The 19,413-nt window shown below is 54.2% G+C and overlaps 1 protein-coding gene across 2 annotated transcripts in view; it reads left to right on the forward strand.

Annotated features, from left to right (window-relative positions):
• Nucleotides 1-19,413, forward strand: part of MMEL1 (membrane metalloendopeptidase like 1) — a 52,271-nt gene that overhangs the window by 24,566 nt on the left and 8,292 nt on the right. The window contains exons 3-11 of one of the 2 annotated variants that reach the window (XM_077151539.1): nucleotides 8,471-8,548; nucleotides 9,179-9,232; nucleotides 10,272-10,433; nucleotides 10,600-10,680; nucleotides 11,615-11,710; nucleotides 12,169-12,287; nucleotides 12,813-12,878; nucleotides 13,886-13,999; nucleotides 14,085-14,174. In XM_077151539.1, coding sequence (XP_077007654.1) covers nucleotides 8,471-8,548; nucleotides 9,179-9,232; nucleotides 10,272-10,433; nucleotides 10,600-10,680; nucleotides 11,615-11,710; nucleotides 12,169-12,287; nucleotides 12,813-12,878; nucleotides 13,886-13,999; nucleotides 14,085-14,174 — 860 coding nt within the window. Of the gene's footprint in view, nucleotides 1-8,470; nucleotides 8,549-9,178; nucleotides 9,233-10,271; nucleotides 10,434-10,599; nucleotides 10,681-11,614; nucleotides 11,711-12,168; nucleotides 12,288-12,812; nucleotides 12,879-13,864; nucleotides 14,000-14,084; nucleotides 14,175-19,413 lie in introns of both variants that reach the window. The other variant, XM_077151538.1, reaches the window with a different exon arrangement.

A 19,413-nucleotide genomic window follows, 5' to 3' on the forward strand; every position in this document is an offset into this window, starting at 1 on the left:
TTGTCGAATGCTTTTTCAGCATCAACTGAGATGATTATGTGATTTTTCCCTTTCAATTTGTTAATGTGCTGTGTTATGTTGATTGATTTTCTTCTGTTGAATTACCCTTGCATTCCTGGTATAAACCCCACTTCTTGTGGTGTATAACTATTTTAATGTGTAATTGGATTAGATTTGCTAATATTTTGTTGAGAATTTTTGCATCTATATTCATTAGAGAGATTGACCAGTAGTTCTCCTTTCTTATAGCATCTTTACCCAATTTGTATTAGAGTGATATTAGCTTCATAAAATGGTTAGGTAGTGTTCCTTTTTCCTTAGATTTTTGGAAGAGTTTGAGCAAGATTGGTATTAGTTCTTTTTGGAATGCTTGAGAAAACTCCCCTGTGAAGCCATCTGGCCCTGGGCTTTTCTTTGTAGGAAAATTTTGGTGTCTGATTGAATCTCTATACTTGGGATTGTTTTGTTATTTATTTCTTCTTGAATCACTGTAGGTTCTTCGTGTGTTTCTAGGAGTTTGTTCATCTAAGTTGTCTAGTTTGTTGGCATATAGTTGTTCATAGTATCATCTTATGATTTTTTTTTATTTCCTCAGGGTCCATGGTAATGATCCCCTCTCTCATTTCTGATTTTGTTTATTTGCATTCTCTCTGTTTTTTTTTTTTTCCTTTGTCAGCCTAGCTAGCAGGTCCATCAATTTTACTGATTTTCTCCAAGAACCAAGTTATAGTTTTATTTACTATTTTGATTGTTCTTTTGTTCTTGCATTCATTTAGCTGCTTTAAACTTTGTTATTTTTCTTCTTCTATTTGCTTTGGGGTTAATTTGCTGAACTTTCTCAAGTTACTCCAGGTGAGTGGTGAAGTTCTTGATTTTTTCTTTTTCTTTTTTTTAATAAAAGGCATTTAGGGCAATCAATTTTCCTCTCAGCACAGCCTTTGCTACATCCCATAAGTTCTAATATGTTGTATTCTCATTTTCATTCATTTCCAGATAGCTACCAATTTCTCTAGCAATTTCTTCTTTGACCCACTGGTTGTTTAAGAGCGTGTTATTTACTCTACATATGTTTGTGAAAGCTCTGGTTCTTCGGTGGTTATTGACTTCCAGCTTCATTCCATTGTGATCAGAGAGAGTGCTTTGAATAATTTTTGAATGATTTTGAAATTACTGGGAACACAAAAACCTCAGCATATGATCTGTTCTAGAGTGTGTTCCATGGGCACTAGAGAAGAATGTATCTTTGTGTTTGGGGTGTAACGACCTATATATGTCTGTTAAATCTAATTCATTCATCAAATTGTTTAAGTTCTCTATTACCTTGTTGATCTTCTGTCTGGTTGTTCTATCTATAGAGGAGAGTGGTGTACTGAAGTCTCCTACTATTATTGTTGAAACATCTATCGCTCCCTTCAGTTTTGCCAGTGTCTCTCTCATGTACTTTGGAGCTCTTTCATTGGAAGCATAAATATTTATGTTGGTTTCTTCTTGGTGAGTTATTCCGTTTATTAATATGTAGTGTCCTTCCTTGTCTCTTATGACGTCTTTACATTTAAAGACTAATTTATGTGATATAGTAGCTGGTTTCAAGGCATTTGATTATCCTGATAAGTTTATTTTGAAAGTTGATTTCCTTCAGTCACCTAAGGCTTTGTGTTTGTCTGGGTTTGCACTGACGGTCCCCATTTGCACTTGGTTTGTCAGTAAGTCCTGGTCTGTGGAGCCGAGGGGGCTCATCTCCGAGGTAGCTGGGGGGGCAGGCACTTTCCTGGGCACAGCCTCTAGTCCCCAGTGGAGTCACGACCAATCTCACTCGCCCTGTTCTCTGCGTCCCAATTCCTCAGCTTTTTCATCCAGGACCTCCCCATATGGTGCAGAAGACCCTCTCAGGTCCCTCGCACCCTAAAACTGCTGTCCCAGTGGCTCCCAAAATTTATTTTTAAAGAATAGAAAGTCTAAGTGAAAATAAGTAGCATTTCACAAAAGTTATTCAAGTCAATAAAAGAAAAAGAAAGATAACCTGTCAGCTGCGTATTTAAAGAAAGCTACTGCCTTCTGGACTCGTGAAGGAGGAAAAGGCCATGTATTCAGGAGAAAAGCATCCTTCTGTTTCCTTTTGTTTGTATTTGAGCATTATAGTACGTCAGTCTTCATTTCAAATCAGCTTTTGTGTCAAAGCAGTCTTGCTCTTTGGCTTTTTATCTTACACAGAACAAATATTTTGAATGAGAATGGAGGTTGGAACTCCAAATTCTGCCACTTGCCGGTTGTGTGGCCTTGGGTTTATGACTCCACTGTCCTAACCTCACAGGTTTCTTAGGATAATTACTGACTTCATACAAGTCGAGGGGCAATGCCATGGACAAAACGATGACCTCATCCATCTCAGTACTGGAAATGCTGCCTTGAGAGCCCACTGCGTCTTAGAGCAACTGTTGAGCTGCTGCATATGATAAATTTTCCTCGGTAATTTCTTCCAACAAGCAGCTGTGGTACGCACTGTCGGAAATGTTATGGAGGCAACAGAAGAGGGAGCGAGCATGAAGGAGCCATTATCCAAACTCTTCATTCTCAGCATTCACTTGGGATTTGTCCCATGTTTTTGTCATGATGAGAGTGATGGCCTCATCATGTCACACCAAGGGCACGTAGAACCAACATGACGTGGCACTGTTGATGTTGACCTGGATCCCTGGATCACTCATCTTGAAGCAGTGCTTGCCACTGTAGTTTCTCCTCTTTTCTCTCCTCACCTCTCTGGAAGGAAGTCGCTGTGTGCAGTCAACACATAAGGAGGGGGGGTTACCAACGCTCCCTTAGAGAGGAGGATTTATATAAACTCTTGGGAGCTCTTCTGCATGAGGCATTTGTCTTCCCCCCCTCCCCAAACACACATTTATTTTTATCACTAAGGAGTAGATGTATTTATTTTATATTTTGGGTTATAAACTAATAGTATTTTATTTTATTACTCAAAGTGTTTCAACTCTTGGCTTGTGTATCCCTTATACATACCCATCACTGAGGGTTGTTTTTCCAAACCCTTCCTTATTTTCTTGTGCTACAACATATACCAGGCCCAACTGTATGTTTCCTGCCACAATCCTGGAATTGGTCTTTTCTACAAGGAGTCTTGGTTACATCTGTTGGAGAATGGTATAAAAAAAGGATCTTTGTGCCGGTACGCTCACTGTGACTGAAGTGTCACTGTTTCTAGGCCCTGTCCACACCAGGAGACCTGTGCATGCGCACCAACCCCTAGACGCACGCACGTCTGTAAGCGTTTCTATGCACGCCAGGAGACCTGTGCATGCGCACCAACCCCTAGACGCACGCGTCTGTAAGCGTTTCTATGCACGCCAGGAGACCTGTGCATGCGCACCAACCCCTAGACGCACACGCGTCTGTAAGCGTTTCTATGCATGCCAGGAGACCTGTGCATGCGCACCAACCCCTAGACGCACGCACGTCTGTAAGCGTTTCTATGCACGCCAGGAGACCTGTGCATGCGCACCAACCCCTAGACGCACGCGTCTGTAAGCGTTTCTATGCACGCCAGGAGACCTGTGCATGCGCACCAACCCCTAGACGCACGCGTCTGTAAGCGTTTCTATGCACGCCAGGAGACCTGTGCATGCGCACCAACCCCTAGACGCACGCACGTCTCTGAGCGTTTCTATGCACGCCAGGAGACCTGTGCATGCGCACCAACCCCTAGACGCATGTGCGTCTGTAAGCGTTTCTATGCACGCCAGGAGACCTGTGCATGCGCACCAACCCCTAGACGCATGTGCGTCTGTAAGCGTTTCTATGCACGCCAGGAGACCTGTGCATGCGCACCAACCCCTAGACGCACGCACGTCTCTGAGCGTTTCTCTGTGGAGCTGCTCTATCTATGTTAAGCTACACAGGAGTTCACATCAGTGTCTCCAACTCTAATTCATCACCCCATGGATCATTCTAGCCTCCTCCCCTTGCTTATCCCTAACCTCCCACTTCAACACTGAGAAACCGGCTCCCACCATCTCCTGTCCATTTATTTCATTGTTCCTAGTGGTTGCGGAATTCTTAACCTGTATCCCCAGTGCGAACAGCTTTATCAAACAGAGTACCGTGCTTACGCCTACGTCCTCTTATAGTACAGCCACATCCAGCTACTTGGGTCAGCATTTTATTCCCTGCCCACCTCACCGAGGTTCTTTCATACATTTGTAATACATTTAGGTTCTTTTGTCACATTCTGCATTCCATCCTGGGATACCTCGTCCTCCGAAATGATTTTTTTTATTTGCATACATTAAGGCTTATTCTTTGTGCTGTAAAGCTCTATGGGTTTTGACAAATGCTTGATATCTTGTATTCACTATTACCATATCATACAGAATAGTTTCATCATCCTAAAATCCACTGTGCTTCACCTATTCAAACACACACACACACACACACACACACGAATTCCCAGCAGCCATAGATTTTTCTATATCTCTATAGTTTTGCCTTTTCCAGAATGTCATATAAAATTAGCATCACACCACATGTAACTTTTTGGCAGGCTTCATTCACTTAGCAATATGCATTTAAGATTTATTCATGCATTTTAATGGCTTGATAACTCATTTCTCTCTATTGATTATAGTGTTCTGTTGTATGATGTGAAACAGTTTATGCAGCCATTCATCCATTGAAGGACATCTTATTTGCTTCCAGTTTTTGGTCATGTGATGAAGAAAGCTCTACTATAAACATTCACATGCATGGTTTTTTGTGGGGTTTTTTTGGTGCGTACATAAGTGTTCAAATCAGTTGGTTAAATGCTGGAAAGCATGAGCTTTGGGTCAAATAGTGAGATTATGTTTTGCATTGTAAGTTCTGCCAAACTGTCTTCCGATGCGACTGTACATTTTGTATTCCCACCAGCAATAAATGAGAGTTCCTTTATCTCCGCCAGAAATCTGTGTTGTCGGCTTTGATTTTTGCTGTTTTGGTTGCCAGTTTTTTGTTTTTCAGCCATTCTAATAGGTGTGCAGTGGTATCTCATTTTTGTTTTAATTTGCAATTTCCCAATGACAAATGATGTTGAGCATCTTTTCATATGATTATTTTCCAAATTTGCATGATTCTGGGTGAGGTGTCTGTTCAGATCTCTTTCCCATTTTGTAATCAGGCTGTTTGTTTCCTTTTTATTGAGTCTTAAGAGTACTCTGCCATATTTTGAGCACAGATATTTTATCAGATACATGTTTTGCAGTTATTTCCTTCCAGTCTTTGGTTTGTCATTTCATTCTCTTAGTGTCCTTCACAGAGCAGAAATTTTCATTTTAATGAAGTCCAACACCACTTTTTTTCCTTTGTGGATCATGCTATTTGTGTTGTATTTAAAAATTTATTGCCAAATCCAAGTTCATATAGATTTTCTCCTATGTTTTCTTCAAAGAGTTTTGTGTAATTTTGAGTCCGTTTTTGTGTCTAGGCTCATTCTTGCATGCGTTTGGACATCCAAGTGTTTGAGCACCATTTGGTAAAAACCCAGCCTTTCTCCATTGAATTGTCTTTGCCTCTTTGTCAAAGATCAGTTGACTGTATTTGTGCAGACGTCTTTCTGAACTTCCTTTTCTGTCTGATCTTTGCGTCTTTCCTTTCACCACTGTCACACTGTGTTGATTACTCATGGTCTTATAGTAAGTCTCAAAATCAAGTAGTGTAAAGTACTCAACTCTCATCTTCACCAGCATTGTACTGGCTGTTCCAGATCACTTGTCTTTCTATACAAACCTTAGAATCTTTTTGTCAATATACGCAAAATAGCTTGCTGGGATTTTAATTGGAATTGCACCGAATCTACACATCAAGTTGGGAACAAATGATATCTTAATGTTGAGTCTTACAATCCATGAACACGGAATATCTCTCCATTTATTTAGATCGTTGCTTTTTTTTTCACCAGAATTTGGTAGTTTTTTACCTATAAGTCCTGTATGTATTTTGCTAGCTTTATACCTTTTTCCATTTTTTAGGTGATATTAAAATGATATTTTTAAAATTTTCAAATTCAAATCATTTGTTGCTGGTATATGGGGAAAGGGTTGACTTTTATTAACCTTTTATTCTTGGACACTGCAATACTCAACTTATTACTTTCAGGAGTTTTATCGATCAATTCTTTGGGGTTTTCTACAAAAGTGATCATATCATCTGTGAATAGACACAATTTTATTTCTTCCTTTCCAGTCTGTATACCTTTTATTTCCTTCTCTTGTCTTATGGCAACAGCTAGGATTTCCAGTATGTACGTGTTGAAAAGAAGCAGTAAGAGAGGGCATCCTTGCCTTGTTTCCAGCCTTAGCGGGAACGTGCCCAGCTTCTCACCATTACCTAGGATATTATATCTAGGTTTTTGTAGATATTCTCCTGTGTTCAGTTTTTTCATGCTTTTTCCTTTGTGCTCAGTTTGGAACATTTATAGTGGCCTGCCTCCGTGTTTGCTGATTCGTTCTTTTGCGGCACTTGGTCTGCTGCTCCACCTGTTGTCTTAGTTTCCTGGGACTGCAGTAACGAAGTACCACAGGCCGGGGCTTAAAACAGTGGAATTTGAATGTCTCACAGGTCTGGGGGCTCGAAGTCCAAAATCACCGGGTCGGCAGGTCCGCACCCCCTCGGGGGTCCTGATGGTGACGGCACGGCCATGACACGCCCTGGCTTGTGCCCTCACTTACCCCCATCACACGGCCACCTCCGTCCACCCCCCTACCCCCCCACCCCCCACGTCTCCTCTTCCTATAAGGACTCCAGTCATATAGGATTAGGACCCACATGAATCCAATTTGACCTCGTCTTGATTAACTCTTGGAGATAATCTGCTTTCCAAGTAGGTCACACTCACATAACTGGGGTCAGGACTTAAATATATCTTTTGGGGGATGCAGGTCAACCCATAATACCCACTGAGCAAATTCCTCATCACTTTTATTTCCTTTCCACTTAGTTCTTTTTCATAGTTCCTCTTCTCAGATGAAATTCACCCTATTGCTATATGTCTTGCACTTTTTCTACAAGACCCTTTAACTTACTTATCATAGTTATTGTAAGGACCTAGTTTGCTAATTCTGACACCCAGGTTATCTGAGTCCACTTCTTTGGGCCATGGGTGACATTTTCCAGCCTTTCTGAGCTCTCCTGCCCTGCCCTGGCCTTGGGCACATCTGCCGAGCTGATGGGCTCAGACACCTGAGGCTGGCTCCTTAGAGCCCTCAAACCAGCCCATGCACAGGTGCAAAAGGCTTGGTAAAATTCATCCAAGAACAAAAACAGAAAAGAAAGTTAAAAAGTAATCATAAAAAGCAAAAGTTCACCCAAAAACAACAACAAAAGCAATTTTTTTTTTAAGTGTGTCCTCTTTTTATAAGCCCCCTCCAGGGCAGCCCTGCCCCCTCCCCACAGCCCCTGGTGTCTCTCCAGGGAAGGCGCATCCCTTTCTGAAATTCGGTCCACTGGGCTTCTGCCCACCCTCAGCTCTCGGGTGGCTCTTCTAACAGCTCCTACACGTGTCCAGTCTCCATCTCACTCTCCCGTTTTGCTGGACGGAAGACGCTGCTCTCGCCCATCTGCAGGGGGCTCTGGCCTCTCACCGCTCCACTGCTGCCTCTGCCCGCGAGGCCGGACTTCTCCCACAGTGCAGCCTGGCGGCAATGCACCCAGCAGGGGCTGCACCTTGCGTGTCTGCATCAGCAGATGGGTGGCTCACGCCTGATGCTCCCAATGGTGTGGGGCTGATGGATGAAAACCCGGGTGGAAGGAGAGAGCACCCCTCCCTCAGCCACGCGCTCCGTCGTCCCCCCACCCCCGCGGTCTGTGCACCCAGAGCTGAGCCAGGCCCCCACCCGGCCCTGGACTTGCCCCCGCCTCCCTCCGTCCCTCCAGGGCTCAGCTGCACAGGTCCGAAGGGGCCTGGCCAGGCCTGGGGCCTCCCCTTCCCTCTTTCTGGTCCCTCCTTCCCCACGCCCGACGGAGCTGGCAGCCCACCCAGAACTCCAGCAGTGGGTCCGGCATCCCCTCCTGGGAGTAGCCGGAGGGACAGGGTGGGCGACTGTGCACCGTCTTCGGACGCGAGGGTGGAGGGGCTTGGCTGGGCGACCCGGCGGGGCCGCGTGACTCCCTCCACCGGGCGCCTTCCCCACTAAATCAGACGGGGCTCCTTTGGGGGAAAGAGTTTCCACTTCCAGAGCCTTCTAAGCCCCGGCGCATAGGCGGAGCTGAGGTGGAGGGGGGTGAGGGGGCAGGTCTGGCCCGTGGGAAGGGCAGGCAGGGGCTGTGCCCGAGGCCAGGGGGCCCCCGCTGCACACCCCACCCAGCAGGGAGCCCCGGGCACCCTGTGATCCCAGTCCTGGAGGCAGAGGCTGGTGCTGTCCCAAGCGGGCCCCAAGGAGCTGGGGCTGGAGGGCGGCAGCAAGCAGAGCCTTCTCTCTCTCTTCAGGGAAGCAGCGGCCACTCTTTACTATTCTGCCTTGTTTCTCAAAGGAAGAGAGGACCACTGTAAAACGAAAACCCCGAGGTAGCCCTGCCTTCCCCACCCAAACGTGGTCTGAAGCACGTGGGCTTGGACACGGGGCCTCCCGTGGGGCAGGGGGCTTCGTGGAGGGGCAGGGAGCCCTCCCAGGCGGTCCCGCAGCACCGTGGGCTGGAGGGCCGTGCGCTCCATCACCCAGGGTCCCCCTAGGGCAGAGAGGACAGTGGCAGGACCCCCTTCGCCCCCAGCACCTACTGGGTCCCAGGCCTGGGGTAGGGCAGTTAATGCAACATAACTGGGCAGTCAGTGCAACAGGCTGTGCAGGGCGAAGGGTGGGGCAGGGCCCAGGGGCGGCTCCCTGGGGGCACTGGTGTGGGGGTTGGGGGTTAGGGGGGTGGTAGGTGGGTATGAGAGGGAGGCGGCAGAGCCAAGGGTGGGTGGAAAGACCCACCTTGGCACTGGGGGCTGGGGGCTGGGAGAGGAGGGTCAGCGAGGCAGATGGTGTGACGGGCCACAGAGGTCTACGGGGGTCAAGCAGGGATAAGGCCCCCCACAATTCAGGCCCCAGGCTGGGTCCATCTCGGGGGATCGGGGCTGGGCTCCATGGCTGGGGTGCAGGCTGCCCTGCCCGCCTGCTCGGCCTCTCCCGGTGCTCACGCTGCCCCTTGCCCACAGACGTGGCAGTACCCGGGAAAGAGGTCTGCACCAGCCCCGGCTGCGTGATCGCAGGTGAAGGCCCCACCCCCGCCCTCAAATTCTCCCATGGCCCTGCTCCCAGCTGGCACGCCTCTGGCCCCAGGCCGAGGAGACCACCCGGAGAGCTCAGCGGGGTTGGGGGGGGGAGGGAAGGGGGGAAGAAGGAGGGAGGGGGAGGAGGAGAGTGGGAGGAGAGGAGAGGAGAAACCCCACCCTGGGAAGCAGGAAGTGTTCCTAGCCCCTGCCCCTCCCCATGGTGCCCCACGAAAGCAGCCCAGTCAGGACACCCCTGCGCCCCGCAGCCACACCCCCACCCACCCCAGCCCTCTTGATTTTAAGTTTTCCTTCGTAATTTGTCTTGAAGCTGGGGGCCCTGTGCTGCTATTTGCAGGTGACAAAACGAGTGAAAATGGTGTGCAGCACCGCTAGGGACAACCCCTCAGAAATGTTGGGGCACAGAGCCCGGGGTGACACTTTCTGCAAAGGCCCAGCCTCCAGGGCGACTCAGGGCCGTGCAGGGCGGGGCCACCCCAGGGCCGTGCAGGGCGGGGCCATCCCAGGGCCGTGCAGGGCGGGGCCACCCCAGGGCCCTGCCGGCCCTGCCCACTGCCCACTCCTGGGGCAAAGCCCCCACGCATGGCAGCACGAGCCGCACCCCCACCACGGGACCCACCGCTGACCACAAAGCTGTGCAGCCGGGGCAGAGCTCGCCCCAAAGACCCTGACCCCAGCCGGAGCGAGCGCCAGCGCATAGGGGCCGTGCAGCAAGGGGGGACAGCCAATGCCGCCCCCCATCTACAGACAAGGAAACGGGAACTGGGAGAGGCCCCAGGGGCTCAAGGCCGTGTGGCTAATAGGAGCTGATGCTCGACCTCAAATCCAGATCGGGTGGCTCCCCCAGCATCCAACCCTGCTGGGGCTCAGAGAAGGCGCTTCACTCTCCCAAGGACATACAGCAGGGATGACAGACAACAGTCCGCCCCCTGGGGACAGGACAGCATCTCAGGACAAGGGACAGGCTGTCACCCTGAGCCCCTTTTCCTCCTCACCCCACCCCCGCCCCAACGAGCAGCCGCCAGAATCCTCCAGAACATGGACCCATCCCAGGAGCCCTGCGACGACTTCTACCAGTACGCCTGCGGGGGCTGGCTGCGCCGCCACGTGATCCCCGAGACCAACTCCCGCTACAGCGTCTTCGACATCCTTCGGGACGAGCTGGAGGTCATCCTCAAAGGTGGGGCACTGCGGCCGGCGGGGGGCCAGGGTCTTGCCCTGGCGGGGTACGCCTGGCAGCCCCCGGACGCCACCTCCTCTTCCATCCGGCGGACTGGCAGGGCGCGCGGAGGACAGAGCCCGGCCAGCACGGCCTCTGTCAAGCGCAGCGTCACCTCTGCCCGCAGCGGTGCTGGAGAACACCACCACTGAGGACCGGCCGGCCGTGCAGAAGGCCAAGCTGCTGTACCGCTCCTGCATGAACGAGAGTGAGCGTGGGCCGCGGCGGGGGGTGGCTGCCCGCGAGAGCCCAGTCCAGCCCCAGGAGCCCCGGTGGCAGCCCCAGGACACCCAGAGCCCCCAGAACCCCTGACGAGAGTCAGGATCCCCGGCAGCCTCAGGGAAACCGAAACAGCCCCCCCAGCATGCCCTGCAGCATGGCAGTGTGAGAGTGGGGGGCTGCTCAGGTCTCATATTGGGGTGTCTGTCCCTGCCGGGGCACTGGCTCCAGGCTCCCTGGGGTGCACATCCACGCTTGCCCCAGGCCACACTCTGTCGGGCAGGAGGTCACCCCGGAACCCACTGGGGAACCCAGAAACCCATGTGTTTTGGGGGTAACTGTTGGTGTTTGGGTACCTGTTAAAAAGATTGACATCTCCTCGTCTAGACACTCGGGGTCCCCAGTCTGGAGCCCTGTTCAGCCCTCCACCTGGGGACGAGCAGATCTCCAGGGGCTCCTGGGGGCGGGGCTTGTGACTAGGACCCCGAGAGCGGGACTCTTTGGGACCCCAGCTTTATGGGGGGAGCACACCTCCTCTCCTCCCCATCAAAACTGAAGGTCAGATCACCTGGTTTGGCCGACACGCTCCAGGTGTCCTCCGCGTCCCCACCCAACATGACCAGCCTCAGTTCTCCTGCCCTCCTGGTCTGTCTGCTGCCCCTCGCTGCGGACACGGGGTGTGGGGCTTCGAGCTTTTCCTTCTCCTCAGTTTCCCTGACTGCCTGCCCTGCTAACTGCTTTCCTGAGCTCCCTCTCGGTGGACTTTGAGCCACAACTGGAGCCTCCTGCCAGGCCCATGTCCAGCCTCTGTCTTGGGCCGCAGAGGGTGGGGGCCTGTGTGGGCCGTGCTCACGTCCCCAAGGGAGTGTGTGACAGTGTGTCCGCACACCTGGCTCCAGGTGAGGTCGCGCCCTCTCTTCCAGGTCTGATAGAGAAACGGGACTCCCAACCCCTGCTGGACATCCTACAAGAGGTGGGAGGGTGGCCGGTGACCATGGACAAGTGGAACGAGACAGAAGGTAAGGCCAGGGTCCACTGAGGCCCTCGGTGTGGGGACTGGCCTCGGGGCCCTGCAGGGCTTGCCCTCCTGGCTCCAGCCACTGCACCAGCTGCTGCCCTCTCTCGAGAGCCCCAAGAGGCCAACTGCGGAGTCCTGGGTTCAAGCCCTGGGGGGACACGTGTGCCTCTGGGGACGGGGCTGCCTGGGCCGGGCCTCTTCAGCTCTGCAGGGAGGCTCTGTCTCCCCGACTCGGGCCCCAAGCCCCCTGCTCTGAGCCCACACCCCACTCTCACCCTCCCGGCCTTCTCGTACTGGGAAGGGGGCCCCAAGCTGCACTGGACACCCAGCCTGCTCCTAAGGCCCGGGTATCTCCTGTGGGAAGGCACCCATGTCTGCTGGGGTCCTCTGAGCCCCCCTTGTCCAGCCCAGGGGCTGGCTGAGGGACCCCGGAGCCCCAGCGGGGACGTTCCTCCCCAGGCCCCAGGTGGGAGCTCGAGCAGCAGCTGGCCATGATGAACAGCCAGTTCAACAAGCGCGTCCTCATCGACCTCTTCATCTGGAACGACGACCAGAACTCCAGCCGCCACATCATCTACGTGAGCGCCGCGCCGGGCGGGCGGCCAGGGGCCCTGGGGGGTGGCCTGGGGGGGGGGGCGGGGAGTCCCTGGGGCCCAGGCTCTGGGCTCCTATGCGTGTCCACGTCAGGGGTTCAGGGACGGCCGCTGACCCACCCGGCCCCTGGCCCGAGCCTGGTGTCTCGGGGAGGCCTGGGCCTGGCCATGGGGGTCCGAGGGGGCTGGACCTGGCTCTCAGGAGGTCGGCGGAGGCCTGTGGCGCCACAGCAGGACGCCTGCCCCGAGGGCACAGGCAGGAAGCCAGAGTCACTGGTGGTCCCTCCAGGTGGGGCAGGGTCGGCCTCAGAGGCCAGTTGGCAGTTGGAGGACCAAGTGGGCAGTGAGGCCACTCAGGACCTCCCCTGTCCCCGCCGTGGCACCCCCGACTGTTCCCCTTCAAGCCTCTGCCCGTCATGCACAGAGAGGGGCTCGGCCACTCGAGGGCCCATGGGGGCAGAGGGGAGCTGCTGCGCTGCCGGGCGCAGGCTCACGGCGTCCTGCCTGCAGATCGACCAGCCCACCCTGGGGATGCCGTCCCGCGAGTACTACTTCAACGAGGGCAGCAACAGGAAGGTACGTGGAGGCCTCGCCTGCCTGCCGAGCTCACAACAGCCCTGGGCTCGTCTCCACTCCGGCCGCTGCCCCTCACCACCTTCACTGCGTCCAGCCCGGTGCAGGGGTCCAGGGACGCAGGCGTGAGCCCCCTCCTCGGCTGTCACCGCAGGCCCATCCCCGCCCCGGGCCCAGCTCAGAAGCCCCGGGCTGCTCTGTGGCACCCACCACCGAGGCAGGACTGGGCCTGAGAGCTGAGAGCCCCCCACCCTGCCTTCCCACCCCCACCTCTCAGAGCTGAGAGGCAAGAGAGGAGAAAGGCAAGGAGGCAGCAGAGGCACGCTGGGGCCCGGGGATGGGGAGCAGGCAGGACCAGAACCAGTCAGGGACGGGGAAAGAGAAGGACAGGAGCAGGCGGGAGGACAGGAGTGTGCAATGGCTGGGGGTGTGCATTCATCCCAGGGGCTTCCTGGAGGACGTGGCCTGAAGGATGGGTAGAGCCGGGAGGCAGGGTAGGTGTGGCCAAAGATGGGAGTCCCGGGATGGGTCGCTGAAGCAGGGAGAAGCAGGCCAGGAGCCCCAGGGTGCAGCAGCAGGAGGGAGCACGACCAAAGGGCTCATGCCCCCCTCTCTGGCACAGAATGAGGGGCCAAGGACTCAACAGAGGCAGCTTCTGGGTTTCCCCATCCCTGACCCTCTGGCTCAAATGCCCAGACAGGCCTGTCCCTGGAGGTTGGGAAGATATGGTGGGGGGAAAGGAGGGAGGCCTCTAAGCAAGCCGGGCCTGCATGCAGGGTGCAGGGAGGCAGGCACGTCCGGCCTGGGCACTCACGGCCCCACTGGGCAGGCTCGCTCGGGGGGGGCGGGAGTGACAGCCCGGCCGGGGGTGCACACGCAGGAGTCCACCCTGGAGGGTGCGGGCAGGTTGTGGTGCTCACGTTCCGGGGCGCCACCGGCCCTGCGCCCCTCCCCCATCCCGGGATGCAGCCTGCCGCCCCCCGGCCCAGGTGCGTGACGCCTACCTGCAGTTCATGGTCTCAGTGGCCGCGATGCTGCGCGAGGACTTGAACCTGCCCGAGGACAGGCGGCTGGTCCAGCAGGACATGGCGCAGGTGCTGGAGCTGGAGACGCAGCTGGCGAATGTACGGCAGGGAGCTGCGGGGCCAGGGCTGCCGGCGGTGGGGTCCCGGGGGGCCTGCCGTGACCTCGCGGTCCCCCCCACCGCAGGCCACAGCCCCCCAGGAGGAGCGGCACGACGTGACCGCCCTGTACCACAGGATGGACCTGCAAGAGCTCCAGATCAGGTTCAACCTGAAGGTGAGGCCGGCGCGTCCCAGGAGCAGGAAGCCCGGGAGGCGGGCTCAGGCCAGGCAGAGGCTGTGGGCAGGGGGTGGACCCCCAGGTGGAGGGCCGAGGGTGTGGGCAGGGTGGACCCCCCAGGTGGAGGGCCGAGGGCAGGGTGGACCCCCCAGGCGGAGGGCCGAGGGTGTGGGCAGGGTGGACCCCCCAGGTGGAGGGCCGAGGGCAGGGTGGACCCCCCCAGGCGGAGGGCCGAGGGCGTGGGCAGGGTGGACCCCCCAGGTGGAGGGCCGAGGGCAGGGTGGACCCCCCAGGCGGAGGGCCGAGGGCGTGGGCAGGGTGGACCCCCCAGGCGGAGGGCCGAGGGCGTGGGCAGGGTGGACCCCCCAGGCGGAGGGCCGAGGGCGTGGGCAGGCTGGACCCCCAGGTGGAAGCCATGGGCAGGGTGGACCCCCAGGTGGAGGGCCGAGGGCGTGGGCAGGGTGGCCCCCCAGGCGGAGGGCCGAGGGCATGGGCAGGGTGGCCCCCATGGCAGGGCAGAAGGCGTGGGCAGGAATGCAACCCGAAGCTCCACTCACCCTCCTGTTGGGAAATTCTAGGTGTCTGGTGATAGAGCCCTTAGCCAGGACAAAACAAGAAAACTGGGGGTGAGGGGGGCCCAGGCCCATCCACCCCGGGCGTTCGCTCTCCTGGGTCCTGGGGCCCCTGTTTCAGTCGCAGCCCAGCCCCATGTCGGCCTGCGGGGTGCCGCCCGCCAGCCCCAAGGCAGCCCCAGGGCGGCTCCTCCGTTGAGTTCAGCCATCACGTCCACAAACGGGGCAGCTTGGGGCGCTGGCAGCCCACGTCAGCACGGCCTGCGCCCCGTCCCGTGTTCGCTCCCCGCTGCGGCTGTCCTGGGCACCCCTTGGGCCGCAGTCCTGTTGTCACGCACTCCGCCTGGGTGTATTCACCTCGGTTTCCAAGGACTCTTTGGTTGGAGTTGGGGCTGCCCGGGAATGCAGGGTGTCCTGTCCCAAGGTGCTCCCTTCCACCTGCAGAGACCTCCTTACCAAAGTATCTCCCGCCCACAGGTCCCGGGGGGACGCAACTTTTGGGGCCACCATTTCTCAACCACGGCCTTGTCCAGGCACCAGGCGCTGCCCGGGCACTGAGTGGCACAGTTGAACTCAAGGACGGAGCCCCTGCCAGGGCACCTGAGCTCTGATGGGAGAGGGGCGGGGAGAGCACAGGGCCGTGCAGAGTGTAGGGCGGCCACCCGTGGGCTGAGGCAGAGGAGGGTAGGGACGGGGGGGGGGGTCAGAGAGGCCTCTGCGGGGAGGAGGGGGGTGCAGAGAGGCCTCTGCGGGGAGGTGATGCGTGAAGTCTGGGTGCCGTGGTCCAGCGGCGCGTGCCAAGGCCCTGGGGCAGGGGCTGCCTGGCATGTGGGAAGAGGCGAGGAGGCGCAGGTGGAGGGGAAAGGCGGGTGGAGAGGACCACGTGGGGGGTGGAGGAGCGCAGGAGGGACAGGCTCTGACTCAGGTTTTAAGAGGCTCCCTCTGGCTCTTGAGCTAAAGGGCACAAGCCTGAGATAGAGAGGTCAGCTGGGCAACTTCCCAGACAGATAAGGCGGCCAGCGTGGTGAGCAGGGGCTGGCCAGGGGCGCAGGCTCTGGACTGATTTTCAGGGCAGGACCAAAGGCTTTTTGCAAATGGACTAGTTACGGAAGTGAGAGGAAGACGGCACAAGGCCTGAGGGTGCCGTGGAGCTGGCATGGGAGCAGGTTCAGGGGAGCCCAGGAACCCGGGGTTCCTGCGTGTTTGCTTTAAAAGGCCTTTTTCACTCTTAGAATCTCCAGAGTGAACGTGCTCCCGCCACCGCACCACAGGCCACAGCCCAGAAGCCCCCCCACGCCCCTTCTGGTCACCCCCGTCCTCCCCAGGGGCCTGACCCGGCTTCTCACACACGCAGCTGTTCGCTCCTCGCTTCTTTTGCGCCATGTTCTGCAGGTGGAACTCAGCCACGCCGCGGCGCCGGCTCATCTGGGTGCTGGCAGCAGACGCAGGCTCATCCTGGGCTGCTGTGCTGCCCCTTTGGGTGAGCCCAGTTCCGGTTGTGTCCCACGAGGCCGCCATGTCACTCTTGTGTACCTTCGGCGCACACCCACGTGCACTTCTGTTGGAATGAAGCGGCGGCAGAGCGGGCACGGGTTCTACTCTAAAAGCTGATGTCAAGCCAGCATGCAAGAGGGCCTCACCCTGCTTGGAGACATCCTTTCCATCTTAGCCATTCTGGGGCCGGGTCCCCTTTACTTCCCCAGCAGCTGAGGAGCTGATCACCACCTCCTGCTTTTTGCCTTCTTTTGTGACGTGACTGTTCAAGCTTCTTGCCCTTTTGCTTTTTGGGCTGTCTGCCTTTTTCTTCTTGATTTTAGAGTTCGTATATATTTGGGAGGTGCCCACCACCCTTTCTCAGTAGATATGCAACTAATACCCTCTCCCTCTCCACAGCTTGCCTCTTTACTCTCATAATGGTTCTTTGGTTTCCAAATGAGCTTTTAAAGTAATGCAATTTATCAACTTATCAAAGACTTCATCCTTTCTGAGTAGGGCTCTCTGTCTAAGAAATCTTTGCATATACTCTCGAGGCCGCATAGATCCACCGTCCACCTGGAATTGAGTTTTGTAGACAGTGAGATGGAGAAGTTCCAGACTTGTCCTCATGGAAAGGCAGATGAGCCGGTGCCACTGGCTGAAAGGACTCCCTTTTACCCGCTGCTCTGCAGTGACATTTATCATATCTGTGCATTCCAGGAACCTCTTCTGCTCCCTTGGTCTCCTGGTATCTCCAGGCCGACTTTGCTTCTGCAGCTTCCTATAAGTCTTGGTATCCAAGAGAGAGAAGTGTAGCAACTTGTGTCCTCAAGACTGTCCGAAGTATGGTGGGCCCTTTGCATCTTCATATAAAACTGAGAATCAGCTTGTCGATTCCACAGAAAACCTGCTGGGATTTCTGAAGGGATTGCCTGGAATCCACAGCCTGATTTCAGGAAGACTGACATCTCTGCCACGTCTCCCAGCCCACAAACCTGACGTTGAGGCATTCTTTAATTTCTCTCAGTTTCGCAGTTTCCTATTTCAAGGTCTTACACATGTTAGATTTGTTCCTAGGGGACTGCTGTTGTTTTTTTAAATGATCGTCAATGGTATAATTTTGTTAGGTGTCATCTTCTTGTTTGGTGCTGGCACGTAGAAATGCTGACCTTAGATCCAGAAGCCTTCCCAAGTCCATGCACTAATTCTAATAGTTTATTTGTACAACTTTTCAGATTTTCTTTGCATTTGTGAAAAATAACTTTCATGTCTTCATTTCAATGCCTATCACTCTTATTTAGTGTTCTTGTTTTATTGAACCAGCTAGGACTTTCAGCATAATTAAATTCTGAGAGTAATCTGTTTTAGGTTTTTGGGCTACTCAAGCAAACACCGTGAAATGGGCCAACTTCAACAATGGGTTTTGAGCCTAAAAGAAAGTCCAAATCAAGGTGTCCTCAAGGCAGTGCCTCTCCCTGAAGAATGGTGGGCAGGGCGGCTGCCGGTGTCCTGGGGTCCTTAGCTTGTCACATGGCAACGCACATGTGGTGTTTCTCGGTCTCTCTTTCCTTCCAAGTTCATTTCTTGCTTTCCATGGCTTTCTCTCTCGTGTCTGAATTCATTCTGTTTATAAAGGACTCCAGTAATCAGATTAAAACCATCCTGAATAAGGCGGGCAACGCCTTAACTGAAGTGACCACACCAAAAGGTCCAACTTCCACAGGAATGGCTCAACCTTAAGAACACATGTTTTGGGACATAACGGCTACAGACCACCACATTCCACCCTCTGGACCCCAAAAAAGAGATTTTCTTTCTATATGCAAAATACATTGATTCCATCAGAATATCCCAAAACCCTCAAGTCATTTCAGAAACAATACTAAGTACAAAGTCTCATCAAAATCAATTATGGTGTGGTCACTCCTGGGGCAGAATTCCTCCCCCCCCACCCCGTCTGGACCTGGGAAACCAGAGAACAAGTTATCTGCTTCCGATATGCAGTGGAGAGACTGGCCTAGGAGAAACATCTCCATTCCCATAAGGAAAAATTAGGAGGAAAACAGGATCATGGGTCCCAAACAAGTTCAAACCCCAGCAGGGCAAACTCCATTCGATTTCAAGGTCTGAGAGTCATCTATGGCTCCATGTTTTGTCCTCTGGACCTGACGAGTGTGGCCCCAACCCTTTCCAAATGTCTTCCCAGTGGCCGTGTTCCCCAAACTCTAGGTGAAGGCTCCACCCTCTCCAAGCTTCAGGGTGATGGCCAGACTCTCCCCAGTCCCCAGGACACAAGCTCCACCCTCTGTGAGCACTGGGGCGGCCGCACTCTGCTGCCCAATGGGTGGGAGGCCTGCCCTCTCTAAGCCCCCAGGGAAGACTCACCCTTTCCACACACAAGGGTAGGTGTTGGGTCCAGGCCTCAGCTTCCATGCTTCTGCCCTTGGAGTGATTTTTCCCTCAATTTGTCCCCTCTCTGTCCCTATTGATCTAGCTGACAGTGGTCCAGACAAATCATGCAAAAACTTGTCAGTTTTGCATATGTTCCCAGGGGCCCAGCATTGGACAGCAGGACTTTGGACAGACCCTTCCTGGATAACTGCACCTCCAAACCTGACTTGCACAAAAATTGCTGACTGGTTCCATGTTCAGTTAAATTTCCCATGGAGCACTATTCTCTGGGGGCGTGCTTTCCAGAAGCTGAGAATTTTCCAAAACATCAGGTTCTGGTTTCTTTGTGCCCAGGAGTTCAGTTCTCAGCTTGTCCCTTTCCTCTCTCATTTCACTATAAAGTTAAGAAGAAGCCAGGATTTCCAGACTTATCTTGGAAATAATCTCAGCAAAATATCCAAGTTTATACTCAAATTCTGCCTTCACTCAACGTCAGAAATCGATTTCACCAAGTTCTCTACCACTTGAAAGCAAGGATCACTTTTCCTCCTGTTTTCAGCAACACAGTCATCATTTCTAAGGCCTCCTGGAAGTACCTTTAGTGTCCATATTTGTACCAAAACAATCTGGGCCCTTCTATCACGCACCTCACAATTCTTCCAGCCTTTATCCATTACCCAACTCCAATGCTGTTTCCACATATTTGGTAACTGCAATAGTGGCACCCCACTCCCAGTACTAAAATCTGTTTGCTAGGCTGCTCAAGCAAATACCATGAAGTAGGCCAACTTAAACAA

This window comes from Tamandua tetradactyla, chromosome 2 (genome assembly GCF_023851605.1).
Source record: "Tamandua tetradactyla isolate mTamTet1 chromosome 2, mTamTet1.pri, whole genome shotgun sequence".
Lineage (NCBI taxonomy): Eukaryota > Metazoa > Chordata > Mammalia > Pilosa > Myrmecophagidae > Tamandua > Tamandua tetradactyla.